The sequence below is a fragment of the Mastacembelus armatus genome, chromosome 4, assembly GCF_900324485.2.
Source record: "Mastacembelus armatus chromosome 4, fMasArm1.2, whole genome shotgun sequence".
Classification (NCBI taxonomy): domain Eukaryota; kingdom Metazoa; phylum Chordata; class Actinopteri; order Synbranchiformes; family Mastacembelidae; genus Mastacembelus; species Mastacembelus armatus.
In genome coordinates, this window is record NC_046636.1 from 24,205,859 (window position 1) to 24,232,434 (window position 26,576).

At 39.4% G+C, this 26,576-nt stretch overlaps 2 protein-coding genes and 1 long non-coding RNA gene across 7 annotated transcripts; 1 reads left to right on the forward strand and 2 right to left on the reverse strand.

The window, feature by feature from the left end:
* On the reverse strand, positions 1-9,578 carry LOC113129046 (AN1-type zinc finger protein 5). Of its 4 annotated transcripts, none has more exons than XM_026304742.2 (6): positions 9,422-9,578; positions 8,086-8,285; positions 7,601-7,709; positions 5,238-5,365; positions 4,749-4,856; positions 1-1,078 (listed from the first exon to the last, which is right to left on the reverse strand). In XM_026304742.2, exons 2-6 carry the CDS (start codon positions 8,243-8,245, stop codon positions 843-845), a joined length of 741 nt encoding a protein of 246 aa, XP_026160527.1. In that variant the 5' UTR covers positions 8,246-8,285; positions 9,422-9,578; the 3' UTR covers positions 1-842. The 4 variants fall into 4 exon arrangements, with proteins under 4 accessions (XP_026160527.1, XP_026160526.1, XP_026160530.1 ...); XM_026304741.2 differs by having other exon boundaries at positions 7,601-7,712; XM_026304745.2 differs by lacking the exons at positions 1-1,078; positions 9,422-9,578 and adding an exon at positions 3,323-3,583.
* On the forward strand, positions 8,269-17,431 carry LOC113129047 (uncharacterized). The gene is made up of 4 exons (XR_003295569.2): positions 8,269-8,768; positions 11,678-11,744; positions 12,296-12,413; positions 17,312-17,431. It is a non-coding gene; the product is annotated as an uncharacterized LOC113129047 (long non-coding RNA).
* plin3 (perilipin 3) lies at positions 12,826-21,512 on the reverse strand. 2 transcript variants are annotated; one of them, XM_026304740.1, is made up of 8 exons: positions 21,388-21,512; positions 17,746-17,836; positions 17,326-17,521; positions 16,871-16,953; positions 16,057-16,267; positions 14,268-14,608; positions 13,624-13,842; positions 12,826-13,253 (listed from the first exon to the last, which is right to left on the reverse strand). In XM_026304740.1, exons 2-8 carry the CDS (start codon positions 17,812-17,814, stop codon positions 13,113-13,115), a joined length of 1,260 nt encoding a protein of 419 aa, XP_026160525.1. In that variant the 5' UTR covers positions 17,815-17,836; positions 21,388-21,512; the 3' UTR covers positions 12,826-13,112. The 2 variants fall into 2 exon arrangements, with proteins under 2 accessions (XP_026160525.1, XP_026160524.1); XM_026304739.1 differs by having other exon boundaries at positions 21,383-21,503.
* Between the last annotated feature and the right edge of the window lie 5,064 nt (positions 21,513-26,576).

Genomic DNA, 26,576 nt, shown 5'->3' on the forward strand with positions numbered 1-26,576 from the left:
TAATTTAAAATAAACTTTGTGATTTTATTGTTTTATACTTACTCTTACACATCATACAATCCTAAATCATTAAAGAAAAACAAAATAAAAAAACATCTGGTGGTGTTTCTGGGGGACTGGAGTGCCAAGGGACAAGAACTACAGCTCTGTGAACATTGTAGATTTAATTTGATGTCCCTCAAGCTCATCTCAAAAGACAAAATGAACCATTATAATTTGCCTTTACTTCTGCAGTTAACACTTACAACTGGCAGATTTATCATTATCAACCAAATCATGATGAAGACAGTTATTATGAAAGGCTGTGCAGACAACTGAAGACATCACATCTCTATCAAAGTCACAGAACAGGAGGAGGAAAACTGTGTATGTACTGACAATATTGAGAATACTTATCTATGTTTGCCCTAAATGCTGGTGCCAAGTCCTTCATCATCAACAGTCAAAACAATTTCAATGATCCAACTGTCCCAAATCACGTCAGAAAACTGGGCTTCCATCTTCTGACGTGGTCAATATCAGGGCCGAGAAGTTTGATAAATGACATTACAGCTTATTGCGTGATTTACATTCAAACTGCTCATATTTATTAAGAAATTGTGTGATATGAGCAGTCACTAGGAAACAGCAAGTGTAAACCTTGAAATCCTCATGATTTACAAAGCTGGACAATCAAAAAGCTTTTTCTCTGAAATGACTGTCAATCTGTAGAGGAAAACAATATAATTTTACAGGCAACAAGATTTTGTAATAGTTGTCAACCCAGCAGGCAAGTCAGAATATAAGACACACCATTAGGAACACAGAACGGCAGAGCTGCACCAACCACACGTTTCCCTAAATTATTTTACTTGTACATAATCGTCACTCAAAAATACCCATAAACTCCTTTTGTAACGAAATCTTTCACTAGACTGAGAAAAAAAGTTAAGAGTCCGGGCTGCAGATGACCAACTGATCCCAGGTGAACAGTCTCTGTGATGACATGCCAAGTCACAAAGTCTTTTTGGCAGGTCCATCATCAACACCAGGACTTTAACATGAATTCTGGTGAAGGGGAATTTTCCAAACGAAAGATCTGGAATAAAATTCAACCAATTTCAAAATGATATTCTTATGGTCCAATACATTCTGCATCGACTTATTTAGAAAACGCATACTCTACAAATTCCTTGCAACTTTTCTACAGCTTTTGTAAATATCTGAAGATCAGGATCAAGCAACATTTACAAGGAAAGCTTTTGATAGTGAAAAGATGAAACCCGAACTTTCCATCTACATTGCACAAGGGCCTTTTTAACTTTCACTAACATCACTATGCTATGAATAGATTTCAGTAACAGGATAAAAGCATGAGCTGGAATACTGTGTAATTCTGAGAGGCTAACAAAATGTGTATGGGCTACTTAACAATCTGACTAAAATTATAAAGCCATCTGGCCTGTGGGAGATACTCATGGTAAAGCCAGTTAATTAACATACTGTGGATATTACATAAGGAGATGAAGTGTTAAATTCATAAATAAACAAGATGAAGGGGGAAAAAACATCAGTGCCATTTGTGACACATTATTTTTTTGAATAATTATTATAAGCACTTTAATACACATAGTACTATTCATCACTTTAGTTCCCCACCGTGGCAAAAATCTATAATGAGATTATAGTATAGGAATAGGAGCCATATTGTATATACATTTGGACAAAAACTGTAGAATCCTGTTAATGTGAATCTCAAGGTTGCAGCCATGCATTGTGCTACTACTGTGTGGCCTTTGTAACATTCCAGCTTCATTTCAAACTGTGCAGTCAGTTACGAAACAGTAACTTACAGGTTTGGCTGCACGCATGCAAAGCGTTGATCTTCCTAGAAAAAGCTAGCTAGAAGCAGTCTTCAAAGTAAAGACTCATCTAAATCTGAGCACACTGTAAAAGCACAGCACGCAACTTCAGAGCATCTTCACTTTAGAAGGTGTGTCAATGTGTAGAGTAACTATGACCCAAGTCAGTTTTTGTTCAGCATGTGTCAGTGGTCTGCTGGTGGTTAGAGAAACATAGAGCTTCACTCTGACACCACAGAAAAGGCCATTCAATAGCACTCTGTCTTAGTAAAACAGAATGCCTCATCAATCGAACAGGAAAATTCTTCAGTGAGCCGGCGAAACAGATCAAATATAAACTGCAAATGACCCAGATGCTGAACAAAACTGAGTAGGTGGCACCTTATCTTGTGCTCTGCAGCTGACACTCCTAAGTTGTGCTTTGGTTCCAAATCCAAAATAATGGACATTTTACTGCACATCTTAATTGCATTGGCTTAACTGGACTCTATTATCTCAGTTTGTGTATTTTTTTTAAATGGTTATATAATTAAGATGGAATTACTTAAATATAATTGAAAAGGGTAAGTGCAAATCTTAATGATTTGCTGAGACATGCTGCCAATCCTCCAGCACAGACCAACCAAACAATAAAAAATAAATAGAATGCAATCACACAATTCAAGCTAACTACAATATATTAATATAGATCTTCTGTTGTCATACACTCATTAAAACAGAAAAAGAAAAACAAAAAAAACAGAATTCAATCACTCAATTAACTCAAGATTCTCAGTTTCCCCTACTCATGCCCTCCCCTACTGCCCCTCCCTCCGATAACTTTTCATGCACCCAATATCAGTATGATAAGTCAATATATCAAAGAGAAACATTTCTGAAAAATGCTGAAACTTGGGAGTTCAACATGTGGTGACCCCTAGAGTATGGTAAGGGAGGGTTAGGAAAAAAAAAAGCCAATTTAACAAGAAGCTGACATCATTTTCATTCTGGGAGAAAACAAAAGTATTCCAAAGCCCTTAAAAGGTCTTGCTGACACATGAAATCTGTTTAAAAAAAAAAAAAAAAACTAACTAGAGCCTCTAAACTGACGTGTGTGGCATTATCCAGGCTGTGACACATTCCTTTGCCCCATCGCATATCAACTACCCTACAGGGATTGTAAAAAATAAACCAACATGACCCCCAAATTGAGAAACAAAAAGGGGGAAAAAATCAATTGCATTCCCTCCCCTTTGCAACACTTATGTCCACCAAACCCCTACAGCTCTCTCCCCAACTCTCAAGCAAACATGCACACTCACTTCCATACAAATACACACACACACACACACACACACACACACACACACACACACACACACACACACAGAAAATCACTCAGGTTCAGCTGCAGTCACTAATGAAGAGAAGGGGAGATGCCTGTAAGGAAAGCGTCTGGACAGTCGCTGGGACTTCACCCCACCTCACCCCTCCCTCCCTCCCCCGCCTGCCTCAGGCTACCATGAACAAATGAAGCCATGATATCAGGTATTTTCATCCAAGTCACCACTGTTCAAATTCACAGAGTCAGATAGACTTTTTCGTACTCAGTCCTCATAACTTCTGAATTTTCTCAGCCACCACGATGGGGTTCTCCTTGCGTATGCGGGCAGCAGCTGCACTCCGGTAATCATAGGGACAGTCGTGTTTGTCAGAATAACGGTGTATGGCACAGAACAGGTTGCCGCAGCGACAGTCAAAACCTTCAGCAAAGACAAGCAAACAGCATCATACATAATGCTGGTACACTAATTCTTGTACATAAGAGATCAGCATTACTGCACTGACCTGCACAGGTTGAAAGTTTAAAATCTGCTGCACTTGTAACACTACCATACATCCCAGCTGGATAAATTTATTCTTGAAGTGCTTTTAAACTAAGCACATTTAATCACTAAAACATCTTATAGCAATAAACCTCTTAAACAGAAAACAAAACAGGACCTAAATAAAGATCTGCAATTCAGAGGTCCACTTTTCCCATAGGGTGGTGTTGTTACCAGACTGTGTTCAGGCTCATTTTCACAGGCATACTGGGGGTTTTGGTCAGTGTTGGGTCTATATATAAATATTACTATCCAATATTAAAAAGGCCCCGGCGCTTCCTGTGAGGTAATTCTGTTTGCAAAAAGAGGAGGCCAAGTCTGAAAAATGCAGCACTAATCTACATTATGTTGCTTTCTGCAAAGTGTTCAGGTATGGAAAAAAACGTCACACGAACTGTAATGTTTGGTGAGACTGTGGATATGTAGGTTACAAATATTTGATAATAGGCCCCTTGAAAGAAGAAACAGATATTAAAGTATTTCTAAATGTTAACAATAAGCCAGAGAGCTTAAAGTAGAGAATAACATTTTTCTCTCTTAGTGTTATAGAAACTGTGACAGCTGATTTTCACCAGAAGATAGTTACTTAGTTAGGCAAAACCTAAGAAGCAGTTTGACATTTACTGACTTGTAGTTGTTCTTAAAATTATTTGTGCGATTTAGTGTCCTTGCAACTTCCATACAATGAATGTAAATGGAAAGGAACAGGGTGAACTTGGTTCATACTTAGGGAATATCACAACTACAATGTGATAAAGAGCTGTCAATTTTTTTTTTTTTTTTTTTTTAAGTAAGGGGTATTTCTTCCTTTAGAATTAAACATAAAACTTCTGTCAGTGCTGTGAATTAAAAATGGACAATGATTTGCTGTGACAAAACACAGTACATCGTAAGACAGAGCTGAGCTTATCAAAACCTACAGCGCTAGTGTGTTAAAACTGTGGTGGACTGAAAACTGACAGGTAATGAGCAGTAAATCACAGCAAGGGAAGTCTCATAACCTTTGAACCATAGAAGATAACACTCAACACAGTTTCCTTACCAGTAAGGCCCACTTTTTTCCGACAAGAAAAGCAGCGATTCTTTTTCTTGTTTTTATCAGGAGTTTGGTCACCATCAGACGAAGCCTGTGCTGCTTCCCCCACTGGTTCTGGTGGAAAAAAACAATGGTTACAAAAAAAACTGATCCAATATTTCTTCAGGTGTATGCTTCTATAAAAGGATTAGCTGTATGTTTAATGCTAACAGGTGAAATACTAAAACAGATGACATCCTAAACAAAACCTAAAAAAGGTGCCAGATGTTTTTCTTGTTTTGGGGATACGAAGACTATTGTAGAGAAGGGATGCTTTATTGAAGTCTGGAGAAAATTCATTCAAGAGTTTACTATGTTTGGATACCTTCCTTCTTATAAGTAGCTAGCCCTCTCAACAGCTGCAAGTGAGGCTCAGGGCATGTGACATTTCATAGTGAAATGTTGGTGGGTAGAGGACTGATTTGGGAAAGAACCACTGTGTTCCATGGTGTGTACCTGTGCTGTTGGAAGTACACTCCTCTTCTCCCTGATCAGCCTCTGCTCGATCAGAGTCTACAGCTCCTGAATCTTGGGAGATGCTCATAGCGGTCATCTGTTGAGTTACTGGACTGGGAGAACTAGGACTGACATTACAACAACAACCAAAGCAATTCATTATTTTAGAGCAGTATAGGGAATTCTTTTCTAATTAAAAAAAAATACATAAAATACATGAAGCATTAAAACAAATAAATCATTTGGCAGAAAATGCACTGAGAGACTGTGTGAGAATATACTGTACATTTGTTAGTGCTTCCCCTACACAAGAAAAATTCATTACTACACTACATGGACAGATCAAGTACAAATCCAATTTCTTCAAGATGGGAACAAATGACTGTTTGGATTACTCTTTAGATGGTCTGGGAAGAATAAACAACTTCTCTGATAACTGGCTGTACTGTAATGTGTGCAACTCAGATTGCATTACTGTAATGTCGACATGGATCCTATTTAGACTATAGTACAGTTACTGCTGAAATAAAATCCTGTAGTCTTTTACTTGTGTTTCTTTCTGTTTATCCAGGGGTGTATTCAAGAAAGCATAACTCTGAGCTCAGAGTTGATTAATCAGTTTCAGAAGAGCTAATCAGTTAGTTCAACCAACTCTGAGTTGACTGAGTTAACCGCATGCACCAGGACTACAAAAACCCATTATCAATGGAACTCAGACACAATGATTCAATATGGCAATGGAGAAAAAATGCACTTGATATTTATTTAGGTGGCAGCAGCTCAAAATGAATGGTAAGAACATTAAACAGGCAAGGCTCTAATTACCTTTTTTGTTTTTTAGCATATTTGACACTTTCATGAAATTAAAAACCTTATTAACTGGTTTTATTTCAACATGCATTGGCTTTCTATCCAAATAGGACAGCACCTTGCATTGCAGCTCATTGCTGTGTGTGAAATGGGTGAATGGGCACTGGGTTAAACTGCTTTGCATGCACTTGTGTGTAGAAAAGCACTATTTGAGTGTAATACTGTTTACAAAAACCTGCAAGTCATTACAAGCCCCTCACAATCACGTCAGTAAAGATAAATGATTGGCTACTCTCTAATTCGGGTTTTTGTCTGCTTCTTCTGACACACAATGAAAATGAAAATGAATGTGCTCCAATATGAACTGTATGAATGAGGAAATGTCTACAGCTTCTGTAGACACAACAGGAGGAAAGAGAGACAGAAAGTTAAGAGGTTTTGAAGAAAACCTGGCAGCAGATTTGTTTAAGTGATCTCTGTTTCTGGAACAAAAAACTCTGTTTCCCTCAACTCAGGGTTAAACTAGAGTTTTCACTATATCTGCTTTCTTGATCCCAAATATGCACTATGAATTAATGAGTTATTTAACAATATGCAACACTTTTAAGCCTAAGATGATCACCTAAGATCACCTAAGACAATCACCTGAGATATCAAAAGCCAAAGAAAAAATAGACAAAGCTATGAACAGAAATCACTGAGAAGCAACACCTACCAAGCACCTGTGGAAAAAATAAACACAAACATAGACCTCTCAGTGAAGGTGTAGCAAACCCTGCTTTAAGATAAAGGATGTATTGTATTATTATATTATGTACAATTTCTGGTAAACGATTATTTGATATTCAAAGAACCAACAGTCCTGACTAGCTATGATATAGATCATACAGATTTCGTTTATAGGTTCTATAGCAAACATGCTATAAAATATACTGACAAGTATTCTAATGTTTGCAAATATCTCAGATTTCAGCACTCCCACTGACTCTCTGTAAAATTAGGTTGGAGATAAATATAGCATACTGCATATGAACTCCTTAAAACTGATGAACACTTTACACTGACTGACAAAGGGACCTCACCAAAGAGCTTGGAGTCTTTCTGTTAAGTTAAAAATGGTTGAGTGGTGGAAGAACTGTAACATAATCCCAGAATGCTGTGTAGTGATGAGGTAAAGAGGTAAAATTGTAGCTTACATGTGCATCTCTGATTTCATCACAGTCAAGCTGTTGTACTAGGATTAATTGAGGGGGACTAATGTCAACACAGAACACAATGTGCTGGAACAAGTGATGAATTGACCTATTTGTTATTTAATTAAAGAGGCATTTTAACATTTTAATCAAATGTAAAACACTATGTGCAAGTATGGGGTCAAAGGTTCCATATTTTTCATTTAATTAGCTTGTTTAGCACCTTAAAAAACATATCACAGTCAACAGAATATTATATTTCTAATCCTACTTCATAAATGACATCGTAACTACCCATCTATAATGATTTGGTATACTTTGGAACAATGAAGTGCTAAGCAAATTCCCCATATGCCATACCTGCTTGTTTGTTCCTCAGGTGGGGTTCCTACCACCTCTGTACTGGGATCTGATGATGTGCTCTCCACAGTCACACCAGCTGGTCCTGGTGATCCTGCTGGTGATGTAGCTGCTGTGTGGGGAGAGAACATTCTGATAGCACAAACATGGAACTCGTTGTTTTGGCCTTGAACATGATGACTATCCATTTGTATCTGATCATGTCTTTGATTTCCTGTATTTTCTACCATGATCAGATGTGTTTTGAGTTCATGTAAATCAGATGGAAATGTAACTCTCTTGCTTTCTGATGCCACAGTCCAGGCAGCTACTGCTACCTCTGTTCTCCAACCCCTTTTAGCAAATTCAAGGTCCTCCCATGCCTGTCCCGTTTTCGAGAAACCCCCCCCCCCCAATTAAACTTCTTATCTTTTTCCACCTAATAGACCCACATACTGCACACCCCTCCCTGATTTTTATAGGTCAAGTCTCTCCCATCTTCCTACCTTTCTCTCCCGGGGGGCTGGATCGCCCCCCTCCCTGTTGTCTCTGCAGGTGTTCCTTGTAGCAGACCGAGCACATGCCGTTGGTGCGGGGGTTACCATAGAAACCGCATCCCATAGTGCAAAGCATTGGCACCTGCGTCTGATTGGTCTCCTGAGCCATGCTTTGACAGAGGGGGTAAGGGGGATGGGAGAGGATATTCCTGAAAATGGGGTTGCAGAAGTTAGTCAAAATGATTAGCAGTCCCTGTTTGAATAAATCATTCTTCTTTTTTCAGCTAAAAGAGCTTGGAGACTGGCATTGGAGCATGAGAGTAGAGTTTCTTTGTGAGCTTAGGGTTATCACCAACTAGTTGTTGCTGTAATGAAGGTTTTCTTCAAACAGGTTCATAAATACCACTTCTTCTTTTTTATTATTTTACATTAACTAAAATTAAGTCCAACACCACCACCAGTGTGTAGAGGTCCAGTTACACCATTATCGCACAAACAGACTTTGTCACACTGAAATAAAATTACAGTCTGACCTATTTTTCAAAATAAATGGAATATACAGTACGACATCCCATAACAGCAGCAGCAGAAAAGGATCGCCTAATGATGACACGCACCTCCAGCATCATGAAGGAAATGAGCCAGGAGTTTGAAGAGTATTTAAGAGTAACCTAAGGCATACCAATGAAAAGGTATGTAAAGAAAGACGCAACATTTCTTTGTGAAAGGGCAAGATACAGTCTGCGATAACAAGCTAGCTCAGCTGGTTTATGCATTCCTTCCCCACACACAAGATGTTTTGGTCTGGACAAAGTTAACAAAAAACAAGCCGAGGTTATGTCTGCACAAAACCACCTCGAAAACTTAAAATGAACCACACAACAAGCGAAGAGCGGGCAAATGTTGCGAACGGTGCATGGAATCTTGCTAAACAACTTAGAGCTGAGTGTTAGTTAGCACTTTGAGTTTGTCCGCAGGAGAAAACAATTGTCCTCTGCTTGCATAGCTCAGAGCAAACACTATCGTTAGCAGACAGCCTCGCTGGACGTTTTGTCTGTCTGACGCCGCATACCAATGCAAAAAGGAGGACCGAACTCTTTTGGTAGCCTTCGATCATGGTGACTATGAAGGAAATAAAAAAAATACAGCATCCTTGGCGAAAAAGATGATCAAATCTCGTGTTTTAAATCGAATAAACGCTAGTGTTAGCAGACTAGCGTTAGCTGAACTGCTAGCATACCCAGTCAGCCCACAGACAGTGCGCTTCCTGCCAGTGCGCTAACGGCTTTAAAATCGCTCACACACCGCGGGTGTCTCTCACACACGTCTAGGATGAAAACAGTACCTGAAACTGACGGTACCGGTGGCTGTCGACGACCTTGTGCTTCAGATTTGTACAAATTGTGTGCCCAGCGGAGCGCGCGGCCTCCTACCCAGCGTTAGCTCCCGACATTCGAAACAACGACCATGACGTCATCCTCAGCATCAACGGCCAACACGGCAAAAGTCCACCACCCCATCACAACACACAGTCACAACAGCACAACATACCATCACAACACACAATCACAACAGCACAACACAACATCTCAACAGCACAGTCACAACAACACAACATACCATCACAACACACAATCACAACAGCACAACATACCATCACAACCACAACAGCACAACATACCATCACAACCACAACAGCACAACACAACATCTCAACAGCACAACACACCATCACAACACACAACCACAACAGCACAACACAACATCTCAACAGCACAACACACCATCACAACACACAACCACAACAGCACAACACAACATCTCAACAGCACAACATACCATCACAACAGCACAACATACCATAACAACACACAATCACAACAGCACAACATACCATCACAACACACAACCACAACAGCACAACATACCATCACAACACAACATCTCAACAGCACAACACACCATCACAACACACAACCACAACAGCACAACACAACATCTCAACAGCACAACACACAACCACAACAGCACAACATACCATCACAACAATCACAACAGCACAATCACAACAGCACAACACACAATCACAACAGCACAACACACCATCACAACAGCACAACACACAATCACAACAGCACAACATACCATCACAACACAACACCCCATCACAACAGCACAACACACAATCACAACTGTACAACATACCATCACAACACAACATACCATCACAGCACAACACACAATCATAACAGCAAAACACACAATCACAACAGCACAACATACCATCACAACACAACACCCCATCACAACAGCACAACACACAATCACAACAGCACAACATACCATCACAACACACAATCACAACAACACAACACAACATACCATCACAGCACAACACACAATCATAACAGCAAAACACACAATCACAATAGCACAACATACCATCACAACAATCACAACAGCACAACACATAATCACAACACCCCATCACAACAATACAACACACAATCACAACAGCACAACACACCATCACAACAGCACAACACACAATCACAACAGCACAACATACCATCACAACATACCATCACAACACAACACCCCATCACAATAACACAACATACCATCACAACACAACACCCCATCACAACAGCACAACACACAATCACAACAGCACAACATACCATCACAACAACACAACACAACATGCCATCACAGCACAACACACAATCATAACAGCAAAACACACAATCACAACAGCACAACATACCATCACAACAATCACAGCAGCACAACACATAATCACAACACCCCATCACAACAATACAACACACAATCACAACAGCACAACACACCATCACAACAGCACAACACACCATCATAACAGCAAAACACGCTGTCACAACAGGTGTATTACAGAAGGCGGGTATAACAAAATTTAACTCTGAGCTCGAAGTTGATTAACCCTGAGATGAGAAACTGAGTAATTGGTTCCAGAACAACTGATCAGGGCTAGTTCAGCCAACTCTGAGTTAACAGCGTCCACCAGGACTACAATAAGCCATCATCAGTGAAGCTCAGATACAGCAATTCAACATGGCAGTGGAGAAGAAAAAGATCTACATAGAAGAAAAAGGTCTTCTCAATAGTGGAATCAGAAATTCTTAGGCAAAATGAATATTACTTCAATTTTCTGCTTTTACATTGGATATTAGAAATGAATAGATGTTAGGATATTGGGATAATTAGAAAATTGAAAAAAGATGGAAGTTTTACACAATGAGATGAAAAACAGTATTTTGAAAAATTGAATTCAGTTGTTTGGTCTCAAGTAGAAAACTGGACTGATAAGCGTTACACAGACTTCATGCAGTCTTGATCACATGAACACATTTTTTGAAAGAAAAGCAACATAGCTGGAGCAGCAAAGGAAGGGGAAAAGCTGTAGGTGTAAATTGCTGCTCGAGACAATGCATAACTTTGAAAAACCCAGGTACATTATGCTTAGTCGTTTCATTTAACACTTTCCCACACTTTGTTTCTTTGAACATTAGGCTACAGATGAAAAAGTGGTGGGATGTGACTATATTTTGTGTTTACTTAGATCCAATCCAATGGGCCGAAAGCACCTGGGAACAGCTCAATGAAATATAAGAACATTGTACAAACAGGTAAGTCATACTGTATAGGCTCATTATTGTAACCTCTTTTGGTTGAATTATATTTGAGACATTAAAGACAACCATTATTTAGTGGTTTTAGGCCACTAGCAGTGCCTTTCATTTCAAACACAATGCAGTTTCTAGATGTAGACTACATTTCCCCTGCAAATCATTAGTCATCCGCGACTTTATAATTTGTTTTTAATCTCAACATTTCAACTTTGTTCTCAGTAGTTCCACTTTATTCTAAAAATGCAAAATTAAACAAAAATTTCCCTTGTGGCTCTAATACTTGGCTGAGGCTTGGCAGGAGGTTATGTGATTAACAAAATGACAGTTGTGCTACTAGGGCTCCCCACACAGTGCCAATGTAATAAAGGACTGTGCAGCCTACAGACTTTATTCTGAAGAAAAATCCACGCTCTACGTGCGAAGAGATCTCACTGTCCTTACACTGACTGATTGATCATAAAAACTATCATGTCAGTAAAGATAACTGTCTGGGATTTTTGTCTGCTTCTCTTGACGCAAACCTCTGAAAATGAATGTGCTCCGATCAGCGTTGGAACTATATGAATGTGGAATTGAAACAGCCTGTCTGACAGCTTCTGCAGACTCAACAGGATGAAGGAGACACAGAACTCAGGAGTTTCTTGAAGAAAACCTGATAGTAAGCAGGTGAGTTTCAAAGTGCATGTTGCAGTGGTAACTGACTCAAACAACTCAGGGTTAAGCTACTCTGACTTTTCACTAAACCCACTTTCTAGAATACCCTCCAGCACAACACCACTCACAACAGCACAACACACACATTCAGGTGTGACACCCACAATCTGCTGGTTCCAACATTTATTAGCTGCTTCTATAACACCATCAAGGTTCAAGCACAAAATACTGAAAATAAAACTGCAAATCTAAAAACATATGAAATGCACTGTAGACTGTCTGTATCTCATTCAAAGTGCGACCTTCTCAGCAGTGTAATGTAGAACGCCTAAAAGGCCTCTGTGTTAACAAGCAATATAAATTTGTCAAATACTATGAACTCTTTTTAGGCAAAACATCAAACACCAGTACAGACACACATAGATGTCAGTCAGAACACTTTTATCTTTTCAAGCATAGAAAATAAAGCACACATTTGTACAACATTCTCTAAAGCCACAAGTCAGTGCTTTCACTTATAATTAAATTCCATTACCTTCAATACAGATGTAGTGCATAATAAAGAAAACATGATTACATGAACTTAAGGCATCTTAAGCAGAGGCAGAATATTTAATAATTTTCATTAAGTGTTTCATCTACATTGAACTCCAACCATTTGTGAGCACATTAATTATTTAATAACAGAGAAACACAGCAAAGTCTTCAAGTCTAGTTGTTTGACACAGACTTCTCCAGTGCCACACTGTCATCTGTCTTCTCGGTGATCTGAGGAGCAAAAGGTCCCACAAGCCAGTTGAGCGGTTTGTTGTTTAGTAGATACTCCATGACACCATCCAGGGACTGCTGAACCTGGGAATTAGCACATAAGCACCAGTATTATGTTCAACAGTTACCTAATTATAATCGAAACAAATATTTATGTCAAAAATATGCTACAATTTCCTATATATACATTTCAAAGGACAACTTCATTGTGACTGTCCCAGTTTCATACATATGAATAATCAGACTCCACTGAAAATGGATATTCATGTAAAGTATACGGGAATTTTTCAGTTTAATTCATGTCTATTAAAAGTGAGGGTATTACGTAAGTGCCAATAAAAATGGAAGGACTAATTTTGTGAAGTGATGGTACTGAAAAAAAAAGATAACTTCAAGCACTAAACACTAAGCTGATGCAGCAAAAATAAAATGCTGTGCTAAAGACAATTAGTACTTGGGCGAGGTGGTGACGGCTTCGCTCCAGAAGGAGGGGTGTGAGAGTGCTGGTGTTCCCCAGAGATGAATGCAGTTCTTCAGCTGATCGCCTTGCACTAGTCAGCTGGTCCTGGACTGCACCTGGCAGACCCTGAGCACTTGAAACCACATTGGAACATGCTAAGTGCAGCTGATCACTTAGGCCACGTACCATGGAGAGGACCCTCCATTCGAGCTGCTGTAAACAGTAAAGCAAAGAAAAAATATCTTTCAATAGTAAACACTAGCAAATGAATTGACAGAAAATCTAGCTGTGAGATATTAATTCCTTCCAATTTTCCATACTAAGACTTTGTTTTCCCGTTCCATCCTGACGCTATGACACAATGTACTACCACTCCTGTCTCACATGATTCTGCAGGGCATAATGTCAACCTCTAAAACGCAAGTTTAACTTATTGCTGAACTCGAGGACTCTTTTTTTTTGTTCTTACACCTTTCAGCCAACAAGCGTATGATCTGAAAGTTTTTCCATTTGATCCAGTAGACCCCTCAGGGTACACATGCTGCATATTTACAGTATATGCACTATAAATGCTGGGAAATGGAAGACAAATCTCATTAGAAACCATTTCTTCAATTCCCAAATGCTCCTTCCCTGACCTCAGATTCATTTTTGGTCCCATCTGGCTCTGTCTCAGTCTGTCCAGCTCCAGCCTGCTTCTGCTTCCATTCAGTCCAGCGCTCCAGCAGCTGCTCTGAGGCTCCTCCTATCTGGTTACTGGCGGTACCCAGACTTGTACGTGCATTCTCCAGCAAGTCCAGAGTGCTGGTAATCTGAGCTACTGCAGAATAGGTGGCATCTCTTGCATGCCGTGCACGGACCAGGGATTGGTGTAGGGCACGTTCCTGTACCTTGGCAGAGAGTTTCCCCAAGCGGACAAAGTAGCTGGGGTTGGTCGATGGGGTGGTCACTTCACTGGTTACAGGTTCAGCCACAGCAGCTAAAAGACATATACACATTCAACACAACTGTTTTATGTACTGTGGTATCTAGAATTTTAAATGTGAGCTAACAGGTGTGATCACAATACTTACTGTATGAAACTATATGTTATACATGGGTGTTGTTTTAGAATTTAACTGTTTTGTCAAGAAATGCACTGAAAAAATTCTTGTGGTTCCCTCCCCTTCTGCCAACTGGTGCATTTGATCCAGGTCAGTCACTTGACTGACAGAGTTACTGCACATCTGCTCAGAAGAGACAAAACTGCTTGGGAGCTACCTCATTCCTTCATCAGTATAAAAGTTAGCGTATAGGGAGAGTAATAGTGTCTCCCTGTGTTAAAAGCCACAGCAACCACTGAGAACTATTCAAAATCCTCTGATTACTGCCATAATCGTTATTTTGCTTTGTCCCTGATAACAGTTACAACTGTATCTCTTTTATATTCATACTCAGAGAAGAGGGTAGCTTCTTGACTATTAATGATAAACTGGAATATAGCAGGTTGTCACAAAAACATGACATCACAGTAGCAGGTGTCAAAGCTGTGAGTGCTGGACATTGCAGGTGCTTTATGGGCCAAGTAAACAGAAGGGAAGTTCATTGGAATCTCCTGCCTCCATTTCTATCAATAGCACCAGCCATTCATGTGCTCAGATCCAGTCACTGTGGTAAACCTGAATACTTCTATCATGGCCACCCTCATTTTGTTCAGTTATCTCAGGCAGTTTTTATTTAGACAGTCTTATTAAATTTTGTGTCTCATCTATAGCTCAAGGAAGCAAAGACAAATCCGAAGAGTGCTCACTTCAGATTAAGTAAGAGTAAGCAGTGCAAATGACATCAGTTAATCAAGTTTTAAGAAGGCGGTGTGGTAACTGTGTGTTGCCAATATGTTGCAATATGAGTAACTCATGGTTCACCTTTGTTTGCATAACATGCAAAAATGTACAATCTATGATGCAAATGTAAACTAATCCCCACAAATTTGAAAAATAGAGCTGGAATCACTCCCACTATGACTAATAGATCTGTAAATAAAAGACAATATACAATATATATGTTGCGTTACTATTAGTGTTTTGTTAGGATTCTTTCTAAAGCACTGGAGTGAAGGAGCTCTATGTGTATTATGAACACAGGAAGAATAACATGGGATGCTTAATAGTTTTTGTCTAATGTGAATGTATGTGTTCAAAAGTTTTCATTTCTGACTCATTCAAGCTGTAGATTTTGTTATTTTATCAGCATAACAGCAAAAGTTAGGAAAAGATATTCCATTTATTTGTAATGGCCAACAATAAAAAAATTCTGAAACTGGCCACTCGTTCAGAACAAATTCATTCCAACTGCAGCCTCATTTCAGCTTTAATTGAACCATTAGCTACCTCCCATGATTTTTATGGACTGACTATGAATCCAGATTTATTTACTCTAGCTACTAACCCAGCTCCCTCTCAGTGAGAGGTAGGTTCTGGTCAACCCAGTCCTCAGATCGGCTCAGAGCCAGGCCCATCCCACTGCTGACCATCTGGCCCATCCTGGTGCCTATGACAGTGCTGACGCCGCCGCTGACTGCTGCCCGGGTCAGCTCGACACCACCCATCACAGCCCCAAGCACCGACTGGTACACCATACCTACTGTGTTCGACACCACCTGAGGAAAAAACAGAGCAGATGATGTGCCCTGCTCAGACACAAATGATGCTGGCATTATGTCTTTCCTTTCTCTTACCCTATCAACACATGACAGTTCAGACTATTTAGTCCACATGAAGCAGTTGACAGAGTAAGTGATTACTGACAGTGGAGGCTAGGGAGTCAGGTTTTCCCTCCATCAAGTGCATTGTTTTCCTTTTAGGAAACCCAGGAGTGTATTACCCCACTTGTTTCATGACAGCATGCAGCATCAAAGGAAAAATGAAACACTGTGATCAAGTCACCAATATTTTCAATGCCTATTTTTAAGCAGCTTCACCCATGGCTATGTTATTTTTGCCAAAGGGTAATGTTTCACATATTGTGAAGTATAAACACTGTTACTATGGTTACCTGGAATATAATACAGTCAGGGGAATAATGTGGAAGCCTGGTTGACCAGAGCTACGTCTGATTTGTTTTCATACGATGAAATTCTCACACATTATATATATTGTTACTCACACTATACCTACCTACCCATAATGAGGATAGGACCTTCTAAAAGAAGGGTTTAAATGGATTTTCCAACTACATTATAGTAGCATGTGTTATGTCTGACCTGGTCTGCTGGTTGCTGAAGAATGGGCAGCTTCTCCTCCATCTTATCCAGTCCCTTCATTGCATATTCATTTACTGTGGCAACTGAAACAAGTGCACAGCACAAATTGTCTTGGAGTTATTATTATTGTTAGACGTATCAGATGGAAATGATATGCCAAATAACAAAAATAGATCATCATCAGAATCAAGTTTACTATACAGAGATAACTTAAAGGGTTTTAGTGGTTTTAATATCTGTACAACCTCAAATAAGCAATCTACAAAAGTCTGCTCTTAGAATAGCCTTTTACTGTACTCTAGCCCACAGGTAGCACGAGGACCGGACATCAGTTTCACACCTTTAATATGCAACAAGCTTGCAATATTTCTTGACAGTACATTTCAGTAGTGAAAATTTGTGTGCTGTCATTGCCCATACATTACATCATATTTTTCACAGAGAGAAAAACATACGCTGTGGTTCGATGATGTCCAAAAGAGGCTTGGATGTGGTGGTGGCAGCAGCTCCCAGGGTTCGGACCCCGCTCTCTGCTGCGTCCATTACTCCCTTCAGCAATGGCAAATTGTCTTTGGTGCTGCTGTAGGCGCTGGACACCGCCTCACATGCTGAACTCACTAGGGGTAGGTGGCTCACTCGAGAAACAACATTCTTAAAAATATAAAAAATAAAATAAAGACAATTACTGTGATTGAAAAGACAATCCTGTCTGTATAAAGCAAAGCTCTGTTCAATATATAATAAGCATCCTGACAGGGACAATAATTGATTCCCCACAGCAGCTTATCAAAATGGGAAAATCACAAGCATCAAATGAGTTTATAAAATGCCTCAGTTTCATATTATGTGTCATTTCAGGTCACAGTGCTCCTCACCTGCTGGTCTGCATTTGCTGGTTCTACTGCTTCAGCTCCACTCTCATTAGTCTTCTCGCTGTCTGCCATTGTGATTGCTGGGATATGATATCTGAAATAGAATACAGAGTGATTCAGAGCACATGGTTTAATATGCTTGATAAAAAACATCTTCCTCTCTGATATTCATTGTTTAAGTGGCTGATACACTTTATCTTCCAGAGGAGTAGGGTCTCATGAAATCATTGTCCTGTCACACAGTTTACTAAAGGCAGAAAGGCAACTCAACCATGTTAAATTCATTTGTCAACACTATGATGCAATAAGGATGAAACTGCACACTTAAAAAAATGAAATGGTGCATCCAAAGAAGTCTATGTCAAGGTTTAATGTCAAAAACTGAATAATGATACATTTTGAATGAGTTGTTTTTCTTTGCTGGCTTCTCAGGGCTGTTTTTGCACTTTTAAAAGTATATAGCATCCAGAAGGTTTCACCATCAAAGGCTGGGTAAAACTTGAAGATGAAAATAGGGATTAATGAAAACAATTGGTAGATCAAGGTTCAGAACAACATGTATGAATTAAATATTTAAACACCTAGATCTACTGACACTGCCACCACCCCTGACTCTGACTATGGTTTCATGATTATATGTGATTCAAGAAAACAAGTTGAAATCAGAAGAAGAGGGTACAGAAGAATAGCCTGACCTTTTAATAACACCTCATAGTCGGTTTGATGGTTAGTCCTGGAAGTAACATCACAGGACGAATCACAAGCCTTATTTCTAAGTTCATTCAAAAAATTAAAATAAAGTAGCATAAATTGGCCCAGGCCTATTTTTTCTGAGAAAGAATGTCTGAAAAACATCTTCTGGCATCGTTCGTACCAAGTGAACCTCCTGAGTGTAACACTGAAAACTTACTGCTCTTTACTAATGTAAAAAATGGCTTTAAATGAAAAACTAGGGCCAAAGAATTACTCAAGTACTGCTTCAAATTAAAATTGCATTACTATTGCATTAATACAATACAGTAGTGTCTTAAATGAAAACTTAATGTCATACTTAACTGGGCCACAGAAATCATAAGTTATTAATTCTAATGATCCACTTACATATTCAGTTTCCATCCTTCTTGAATTAAGGAAGCAATACTGTGTGTCATTTTTGGTCGGTGTCCTTACTGTCTGTCTGATTGTGTGTCATGTAAGACCTCAAATTCCATCCATCCATTATCTATACCCACTTAGTCCTATTTAGTGTCCCAGGGATCAGCTGGAGCCTATCCCAGCTCTCTTTGGGTGGGTCCACCAGGGGTCCACCCTGGACAGGTCACCAGTCCATCACAGGGCCTCATAGAGACAAACAACCTCACACACTCACACTCACTCCTATGGGCAATTTAGAGTCACCAATCAACCTGACATACATGTTTTTGGACTGTGGGAGGAAACCAGAGTACCTGGAGAAAACCCACACAAGCACAGGGAGAACATGCGGACTGCACACAGAAAGGCCCCTGCTGGGTTTCAAACCAGGAACCTTCTTGCTGTGAGGCAACAGTATTAACCACTAAACCACTATGTTGTCCCACCTCATATTCCAATCACGTAAATTATTGCTGGATCTACTGGTTATTTGTTTCAAACATTTTGACTATAAAATGTCAGGAAACAGTGAAAATGGCCACCCTAGATCCCCAGTACACTGGGATGTTTTCAGATTTTTGGCCAATTCAAAACCCATATATATTGAGTTTACTATTATAGATAATCAGATATTCACATTTGAACAGTGGATGTTCATGTTTTAGAAAATATCTGTCATATAAAAGAAAAGAAAAATCACCAGTTATGCAACTGAGGGAAGTGTTGAGGCATGTAAGCTGCCTCCCACAACATCTTTTTCCTTCTCATTCTGGTGCTCCCAACATATGGACAACATCTGTCCGGGTTCTCCCAGATGACATTAAGAAGACAACAGTGGACCCCTATCCACCTGTCTTTACTACAGCCGTGTTAACAAGCATCTGACATGCTTGACCTGATGTACAGGGTAGAAGCAGGACATGACCTGAGTGACCATACAGCAGGAGTCACATTCAGCAGCACTGCAGCGGAGCAGCTGTAACTTGTTGCCAGCCTGAAGTGAGTGCTCAGAAAGATGAGGATACAAATCAACCTGAGAGGAAGAGCTGCTGACAGACAAGTAAGCCTTAAATCTATCTACCACTACGCTCGACCTTCGCAGAGAACTACAGTTTATTTATTTCAGACCTTCTTTCAGACATCACAGTGAATAAAATACTCTCTGATGTTTTCATGACCTCTTGAGTTCCAGATGATCCCTCAGTGCTCTGGGCGACTGCAAATTGCATTTTGTTGCAACAGTTTGGTTGAGCAAGACGTTTTTCTGCAAGGCAGCTGATGAGATATTCACTGGCTTTATTACAAAGCAAAGTCTGACACTATGCTCCCTGATATCTCGAGTAAGATGAACCAGAGATAATTTTCAAAGGCATGGTGCATATTATGATGAAGACTGTTATGCAACACAAAATAAGCTGTTTTAGACTTTGAGAAATCATCACCTCACTCCTTCCAGCAAAGCACTAATAAAAAGGCTATCTGGCCTCTTCCTATTATAAGTATTATAAGAGTATCTCCAACATCTGATTCTTCACAATGTGCTACCAGAAATCTCCTTTTGGAAAAAAGGCATACATGATCTACAATAGCTCCCCTCAAAGATGAACTCTATGGGACCTTTGGTATTAATGGACAATCTGGTAAATATCCAAGAAAATACTGGGACAGAGAAAGAAAAGATCACCACTAGTCAGATGCTACAGCTGTGTGTGATCTGACCAAGACACAGACACAAAGAAAGAAAAGCTAATGTTGGTTCAGCGTTATCTAATTATCAGTGTATTTAATGTGCACAGGCACTTGAGCTGGGGTCAAGATCCTCCAAATGGTCCCAAGATAAATGTGAGAGGAGGATTAAAGGAAGAGGGAGAATCAAATCTGTTACACATAATCATGGCAAAATAAAACAGTTTTTCTGGTGAATTACTGCAGGCTGTATTATCACTCCTTGATTTGCTCATGGCTCATGTTGAAGCCATAACCTGAGAGGTTTACAAGCAGACCAACGCCTATGCACAATAACGTGATTAAGAAACAAAGACACCTGGTCCAAATGCTGTGTCGACTCTCCTTGAAATAATGTCAGCAGCAACAGCATGGCTGACCTATAAACATCTGTTACAGATCTGGAATCTGTAACAGATGTTTTCATTAGTATTATTATTTGGCTGGATCGTGTGCCCTGAAGAGTGTGGATCTCTGGATCGTGCGCACTATGTGCGTAAATCTACTACACGGAAACTGTCAACTTCTTCCCCTTTGAGGTCGATGAACTTTAGTCCAGATGAGGATCAGTCACTTTCAGCGCTACTTCACCGAATAAACCAGCCAGTCTCCACCTGTCCCAGCTGCTCAGTCTTAGTAAAGGCAGTAAAGTGGTTTAGTTTCCTCAGCCCTCAGAGAAGCAACACTAGCTCAACAAACAGTCACTCAGCCAGCGCAGCTAACTTTAATAAGTTGACGACTCGTTTAAGGGCAAAGCTGAGCTGTCAAACCATCCACTGACCTTACCAGCAGCCTGTCGCTCCTCTGTCCCGCTGTGACCTGCAGTGTACCGCCGCTCAGTGGACCGGGTCAGCCTAGGCCCTTTTCTTAGGAGCTGCAGCCCAGCATGAGCAGAGAGGCGGGGTGAGCTGGGCTGACGGAGAAACTTTGAACCAATGAGATCACAACACGGAAGCTCAGTGCAGGCTGCAGTTGTCACATCTGGTGAGCACATTAGTTACATAAAGATGTCAAGAGTCGAGCCTTTCATTTCTAAAATAATTCACAATGCGATAAACTGATTGTCTGTAAAGAGGGGGATGTGTTTAATATGTGATCCATGCAGGAGTGGAGAGGACATACTCAAGTATTTAAGTTTAGGAATTTCATAGGTCAAAGTTTCTACCCCACTTTATTTCTCTATTTACTTAGTAGCCTCTAGATTCAAGCCCATATGCACCAGCAATAATGACCCAATAATAAAATAACACTCACACAGCAAATTAGTATTTTTTTTATATAAAGTACAGTTTTATGATAGTGGTCAATGCAATGACCACTACATGATCTGAATACTTCATGATGTAGCACGTTCATGTCAGTAGAATATTTAAGTCGACACCTGACATGCATGTCGTGAATTAAGTTTTCAAAAACAAGAAAAGCTTACAGAGCTGTTTTTTTCTTACTGAGAAAAACCAGTGAGTCCATGTAATGGAACATTTCTGAAGCCCACATTTGTGGATGGAGTTTGTTCATTTGTCATAAAGTTCAGTCCTTATCAGATGAGCTCAGCGTGGTATTTCCATTGCATGTTTATTGATCATTATAGCCCTTCTCTATCTGTCACTGACTTGAAGTGTTTTATGTGACTATCAAGCATTAACTTATTATTCCTTGTTTTTATTGATGTGTATTACATGAATTGTTTTACCAGTTAAGTATGTAGTTTTTCATAAATACCTCTTCTTCACTCTCCATGACAATGTGCAAACCTACTAATGAAGACCACAGGATGCTACAAGAAAGCACCAGAATCAATCTAGTAAGTCTTTTATGAGTTAATCCTTTTTGTCAGACCTAAGAATGAATAGTCATGCTTCATGTTATCTTTGTGATTCTAAACAGTTCTAAGGCTGTAAGAGATCTATTATTGTGTATAAACCACAGAACAATAATAATATAATTCTACAACTGTATACACCTATGGATGTTTCATAGGAAAAGGGCTTCACAAGTACATAAACGTCCTTACAGTTGCTTACCTACATTACATTGCATTGCACACCATCTGTTAGTGTGCATAAAACAATAAATACTGACTGGAGAATCAAATTTGATGCTGAATGCCAATGTGACCATTTCACTTCCATCTGTACTGTATATCTAGCCAGATGACTCAACTGTGCTGAAAGTCAGGCAACCATGTTAACTGCAGTTGACATGGTAAACCCTGAGAGGGCAGTCTTTACCCATTGAGTCAACTTACACCCTTTTCTGCAGTCTCACCCACACAGCGTTCAACTTATTCACATTTACATCCTTAAGATCTCCCACTCCAGAGCAGTGAGTGTATTTTGTATTAAATATTGAAGAATAAATATTTTAAAGCCACCAGGAAACTGGGGCAAATGGGTGGTAAAGAAGAACAGGCTGTGATAATAGCATTCACTTAACATACTTTTTAAATAGTCTGGAATGTGATCTTCATATGAATTCTTCTTAATGTGGATTTCACAAAACAAGGTGCATTTCATCACTGTAAAACCAGCACAGTGGCTGGTGGATACTGTATATCATCATCACAAGAACTCTATTAACTCTACCTTTTTTATTTATAGAGGTTTTGTTTTCATTATCCAAGCCATTACAGTTTTCACTGTTTGTCCTTTTGTATTTTCTCAAATGCCTGCACCAGGCTCCAGACAAAGGAAACTGATTACCTCTAATGTTGATGTCAGAAAATAATTTCAAAGTACCTGTTGTAAGTTTGTTTTGGCCAGGTTGAAAATCCAGGCTTCAATAACAGTTCAGGTTATTACAACAGGATGAGGTTTAGAGAGTCAACAGGTCAGAGAGAGAAAATAGCACTGGGTGTTGTTGTGATCACATTGGAAAGGCTCCGTTCCTACTTTTATTGTCTCATATGCTTATGAATGACAGGATAATTCCAACTGCTGCACTTGCACAATTAAACAGAAGACACATGCAAATCCATGCACACCACTGCCACACTCCCCTGCAAGAGAGCAACACGTGCCCCAAAGGCTCTCATCTGTTCCTACTTAACTGTCAACTCTGCTTCACTGGATCAGTTGATTGAGACCAGAATTATTCTGGATGTTGAGTAATTGAAGATTAGTAGATAACAGGAAAATCACCCATTCCTCAGAGTAAAATGATTATTCCAATCCACCCACTCTCACCCACCCTGCCTGAAGACATACCTTTCCAGATAAGAGCAGTAACTTGGCAGTATAACCAATTTTTCATGGATGTGAGAGCAGAACACATATATTTTATTTATATAGATTCATTTTTAAGATATTTTGAGCCTTTCCCACAATAAATTGGATGTCTACTTTCAGATCATTTACCTATAATAGGAAACAAACACACCAGTTGCTTTAATATAATGCAACAATGGAACCATAAATAGGACAAAAAGGGTTAATGCAATACTCCAGATTGGACAAGAGCAACATCATGCACTATAAAAGCAGTTAGATTTACATACATCAGCTGAGATACACAGCTGTAGTACATACACAGAAAGTCACAGCACTTTACGTTTTTGAAGCGTTTTGCATGGAAGATTAAATAGTTCAATGAGATTTCCATCATCAAAGAGTTGCAAGGACATGGGCTTTGCGATGCAATGAAAGGAGCAGGAGAAATATAATGTAATGAAATTCATTTTCATATTTACGATTAAACCACATGTCTCGGGCATACTGTGAACAACTCACATACATCAAAAAACTTCCTTGGCTCAGCATTTGATTCACTTTCCGCTTGTCGCTCTCAGTGGCCTTGAAACTGTAGAAATTATTCTGTATCCATTAATAGCTGACCATATCTGCTTGGTTTCATCTGCATTTCACCACTGATGCGAATCTTATTTCCAACATCCTGCAACAAATTTCCGGAGGCCTGTAACACAAAGTATCACTAACATACAACACAGCAACAAATCATCTCCAGGATGAAACTGGATATGGACCTTTGCCCTTACTATGTTGTACCCAATAGTGTATTAATAAGCATAACCAAAGCTGGGGTTGAGTGAGAGAACAGCTCCTGCATGTTGAAATAATGAGACAGGAGATTGACCTTTGTCATATGCTGCTAAACACAGTATTCATCAAAACATTGCTTCTTATAGTAATGTATTGATTTGAATATCATACTCTAGAAGAAAAATAAAGGCTATAGTTTAAAGCAATAGTCTTACATTTTGGGAAAACAATATCATTTTTCCCTGAGCATTATTTAGATATTAACACCACTCATGTCATTATGATAAAGACTCATAACAGAGGGAAAGAGTTCGCCTGACCAAGTCAAAACAAAATCCACCTCCAGCATATTTACAGCTCACTAATTAACAAGCTTTAGCACATCTGTGTAATGCTAAACCATTTCTTGGTCTCCACAAAGTCCCTGCTCTGTGCCAAATTGTCTGGCACATAAACCTCCATAAATTGACAGATTGTTTTTTTTAAATTATTTTTGTGCTGATGAAATAAGCAATGTATAATGTTTAGTAATGCCAGCATGCTGGTAGGTGGATTATTTTGCACAGAGACAATTTTGATTATTTCCCAGTTTTACCAAAATGACATGATACTGGTGTCATCTCAGCCAGACAGATCATATTTCCCAAAATGTTGAATTATTGCGTTTAGACCAAAACTAATATGGACACATGGTATATGCTGTTGTTTTCTAGTCAATGATGTGGGTGATTAAATAACAGCATATAGTAAACCTTTACCAAAGTATTGGTTTTACACTTTGTTTTCAATTATATTTCTGTTCATGTTGTTGAATCTGATAATACTGGATGACATCTTGAATTGTAGGTCTTAGATTTGACTGTCCATATAAGCAAAATATGGAAACATAACAAATTATGTGCATCAGAGCATATGAGAATTGAGCATTGCAGGAAAGAAAGTGTTATACAGTTATATAGGGGAGGCTAAACACAAAAGCTCATAAAAGTCATTAACTTTATGCATTCAACTTTTTGCACAAGTAACAGTCTTTAATCTTTTGGGTAAAATTGCCCTGCAAGGAAAGCTGAACTGACTACAGACATTTTATGACTGTTGTGCTTTAAAGGATATTGGAAAAGTGATTTGTGGGGAACCTCTGGCAGACCTTAAAAACATATAATCTAAAAGATTTGTAGCCAGTCAGAGAACATGGGAAATACCAGGTCACTGCATGCAACACAAAATGAAAAGCAACAAATAATAGAGCTGTGTCTTGCAATGGTCAACAGGTAGTCTCAACTTTGCTTCCATGGAGAAAGCACTATTTCCTCACACAGTGTTTTATGACTTTCCATCGCTTTTGAATACCAGCCATGGCCTTTCTGTTTCTTTGGGTGGACCCTGTTTATTCTGGAGAGCTTATTTCACCCCAGAGCCCTGACAATGGGTCAGCTGCCACAGTGGCGGTGGTAAGGAAACATGGCAAGAGCCAACTGGCTTTGAAATATTTATGGTTTCTTAGTGTTGTGATGGTATGAGTTTTGACAGCGATGGCACATTACTGTGACCTTTCTCCTAACTAAACGCCTGATGTGTTGTTATCTGTTGTGACTTGGAGAGGTGAGGCAGAGTGCATGCTTTTTTCACCAAACTTTGATTCTCCAAGCTTTGCTTTTTTCCTCTCTCCTGTCTGTGCATAAAAAAATATCTCAGTATATTTTAGTATTGATTCACATCCCTTTTACTATGTTCTTCGCTTGCATTACCCTTTTCCACAATTTTCTACATTATTATTTTCTTCAAGCCTCTTTATGGCATAGTGTGCATGCCCTGTCTCCTCTTTCTGCCTTCTCCTCACATTCTATATCCTATCTCATTTCCTCTGCCTTGTCATCTCTGCACCACATTCATAATGACAGATTGATGGCTGCCTCTGCAGTCCCTTACAGTAATAATAAAGTCACCTAGATTGGTCCCAGTTGATTTACGGCAAGC

Excerpts from the sequence above, each read along its gene's own strand:
- LOC113129046 (XM_026304741.2), bottom strand. The coding sequence starts at position 8,245 with ATGGCTCAGGAGACCAATCAGACGCAGGTGCCAATGCTTTGCACTATG. Across the intron at positions 7,713-8,085 it reads CAGCCCCCCGGGAGAGAAAG|CAGCTACATCACCAGCAGGA; the intron begins GTAGGAAGATGG and ends CTCCCCACACAG. Across the intron at positions 1,079-4,748 it reads GAAAAAAGTGGGCCTTACTG|ATCTTTCGTTTGGAAAATTC; the intron begins GTAAGGAAACTG and ends ATTTTATTCCAG.
- plin3 (XM_026304740.1), bottom strand. The coding sequence starts at position 17,814 with ATGGCAGACAGCGAGAAGACTAATGAGAGTGGAGCTGAAGCAGTAGAA. Across the intron at positions 13,843-14,267 it reads GGACCAAAAATGAATCTGAG|CAGCTCGAATGGAGGGTCCT; the intron begins GTCAGGGAAGGA and ends TACTGTTTACAG. Across the intron at positions 13,254-13,623 it reads GCCGTCACCACCTCGCCCAA|GTTCAGCAGTCCCTGGATGG; the intron begins GTACTAATTGTC and ends GCTAATTCCCAG.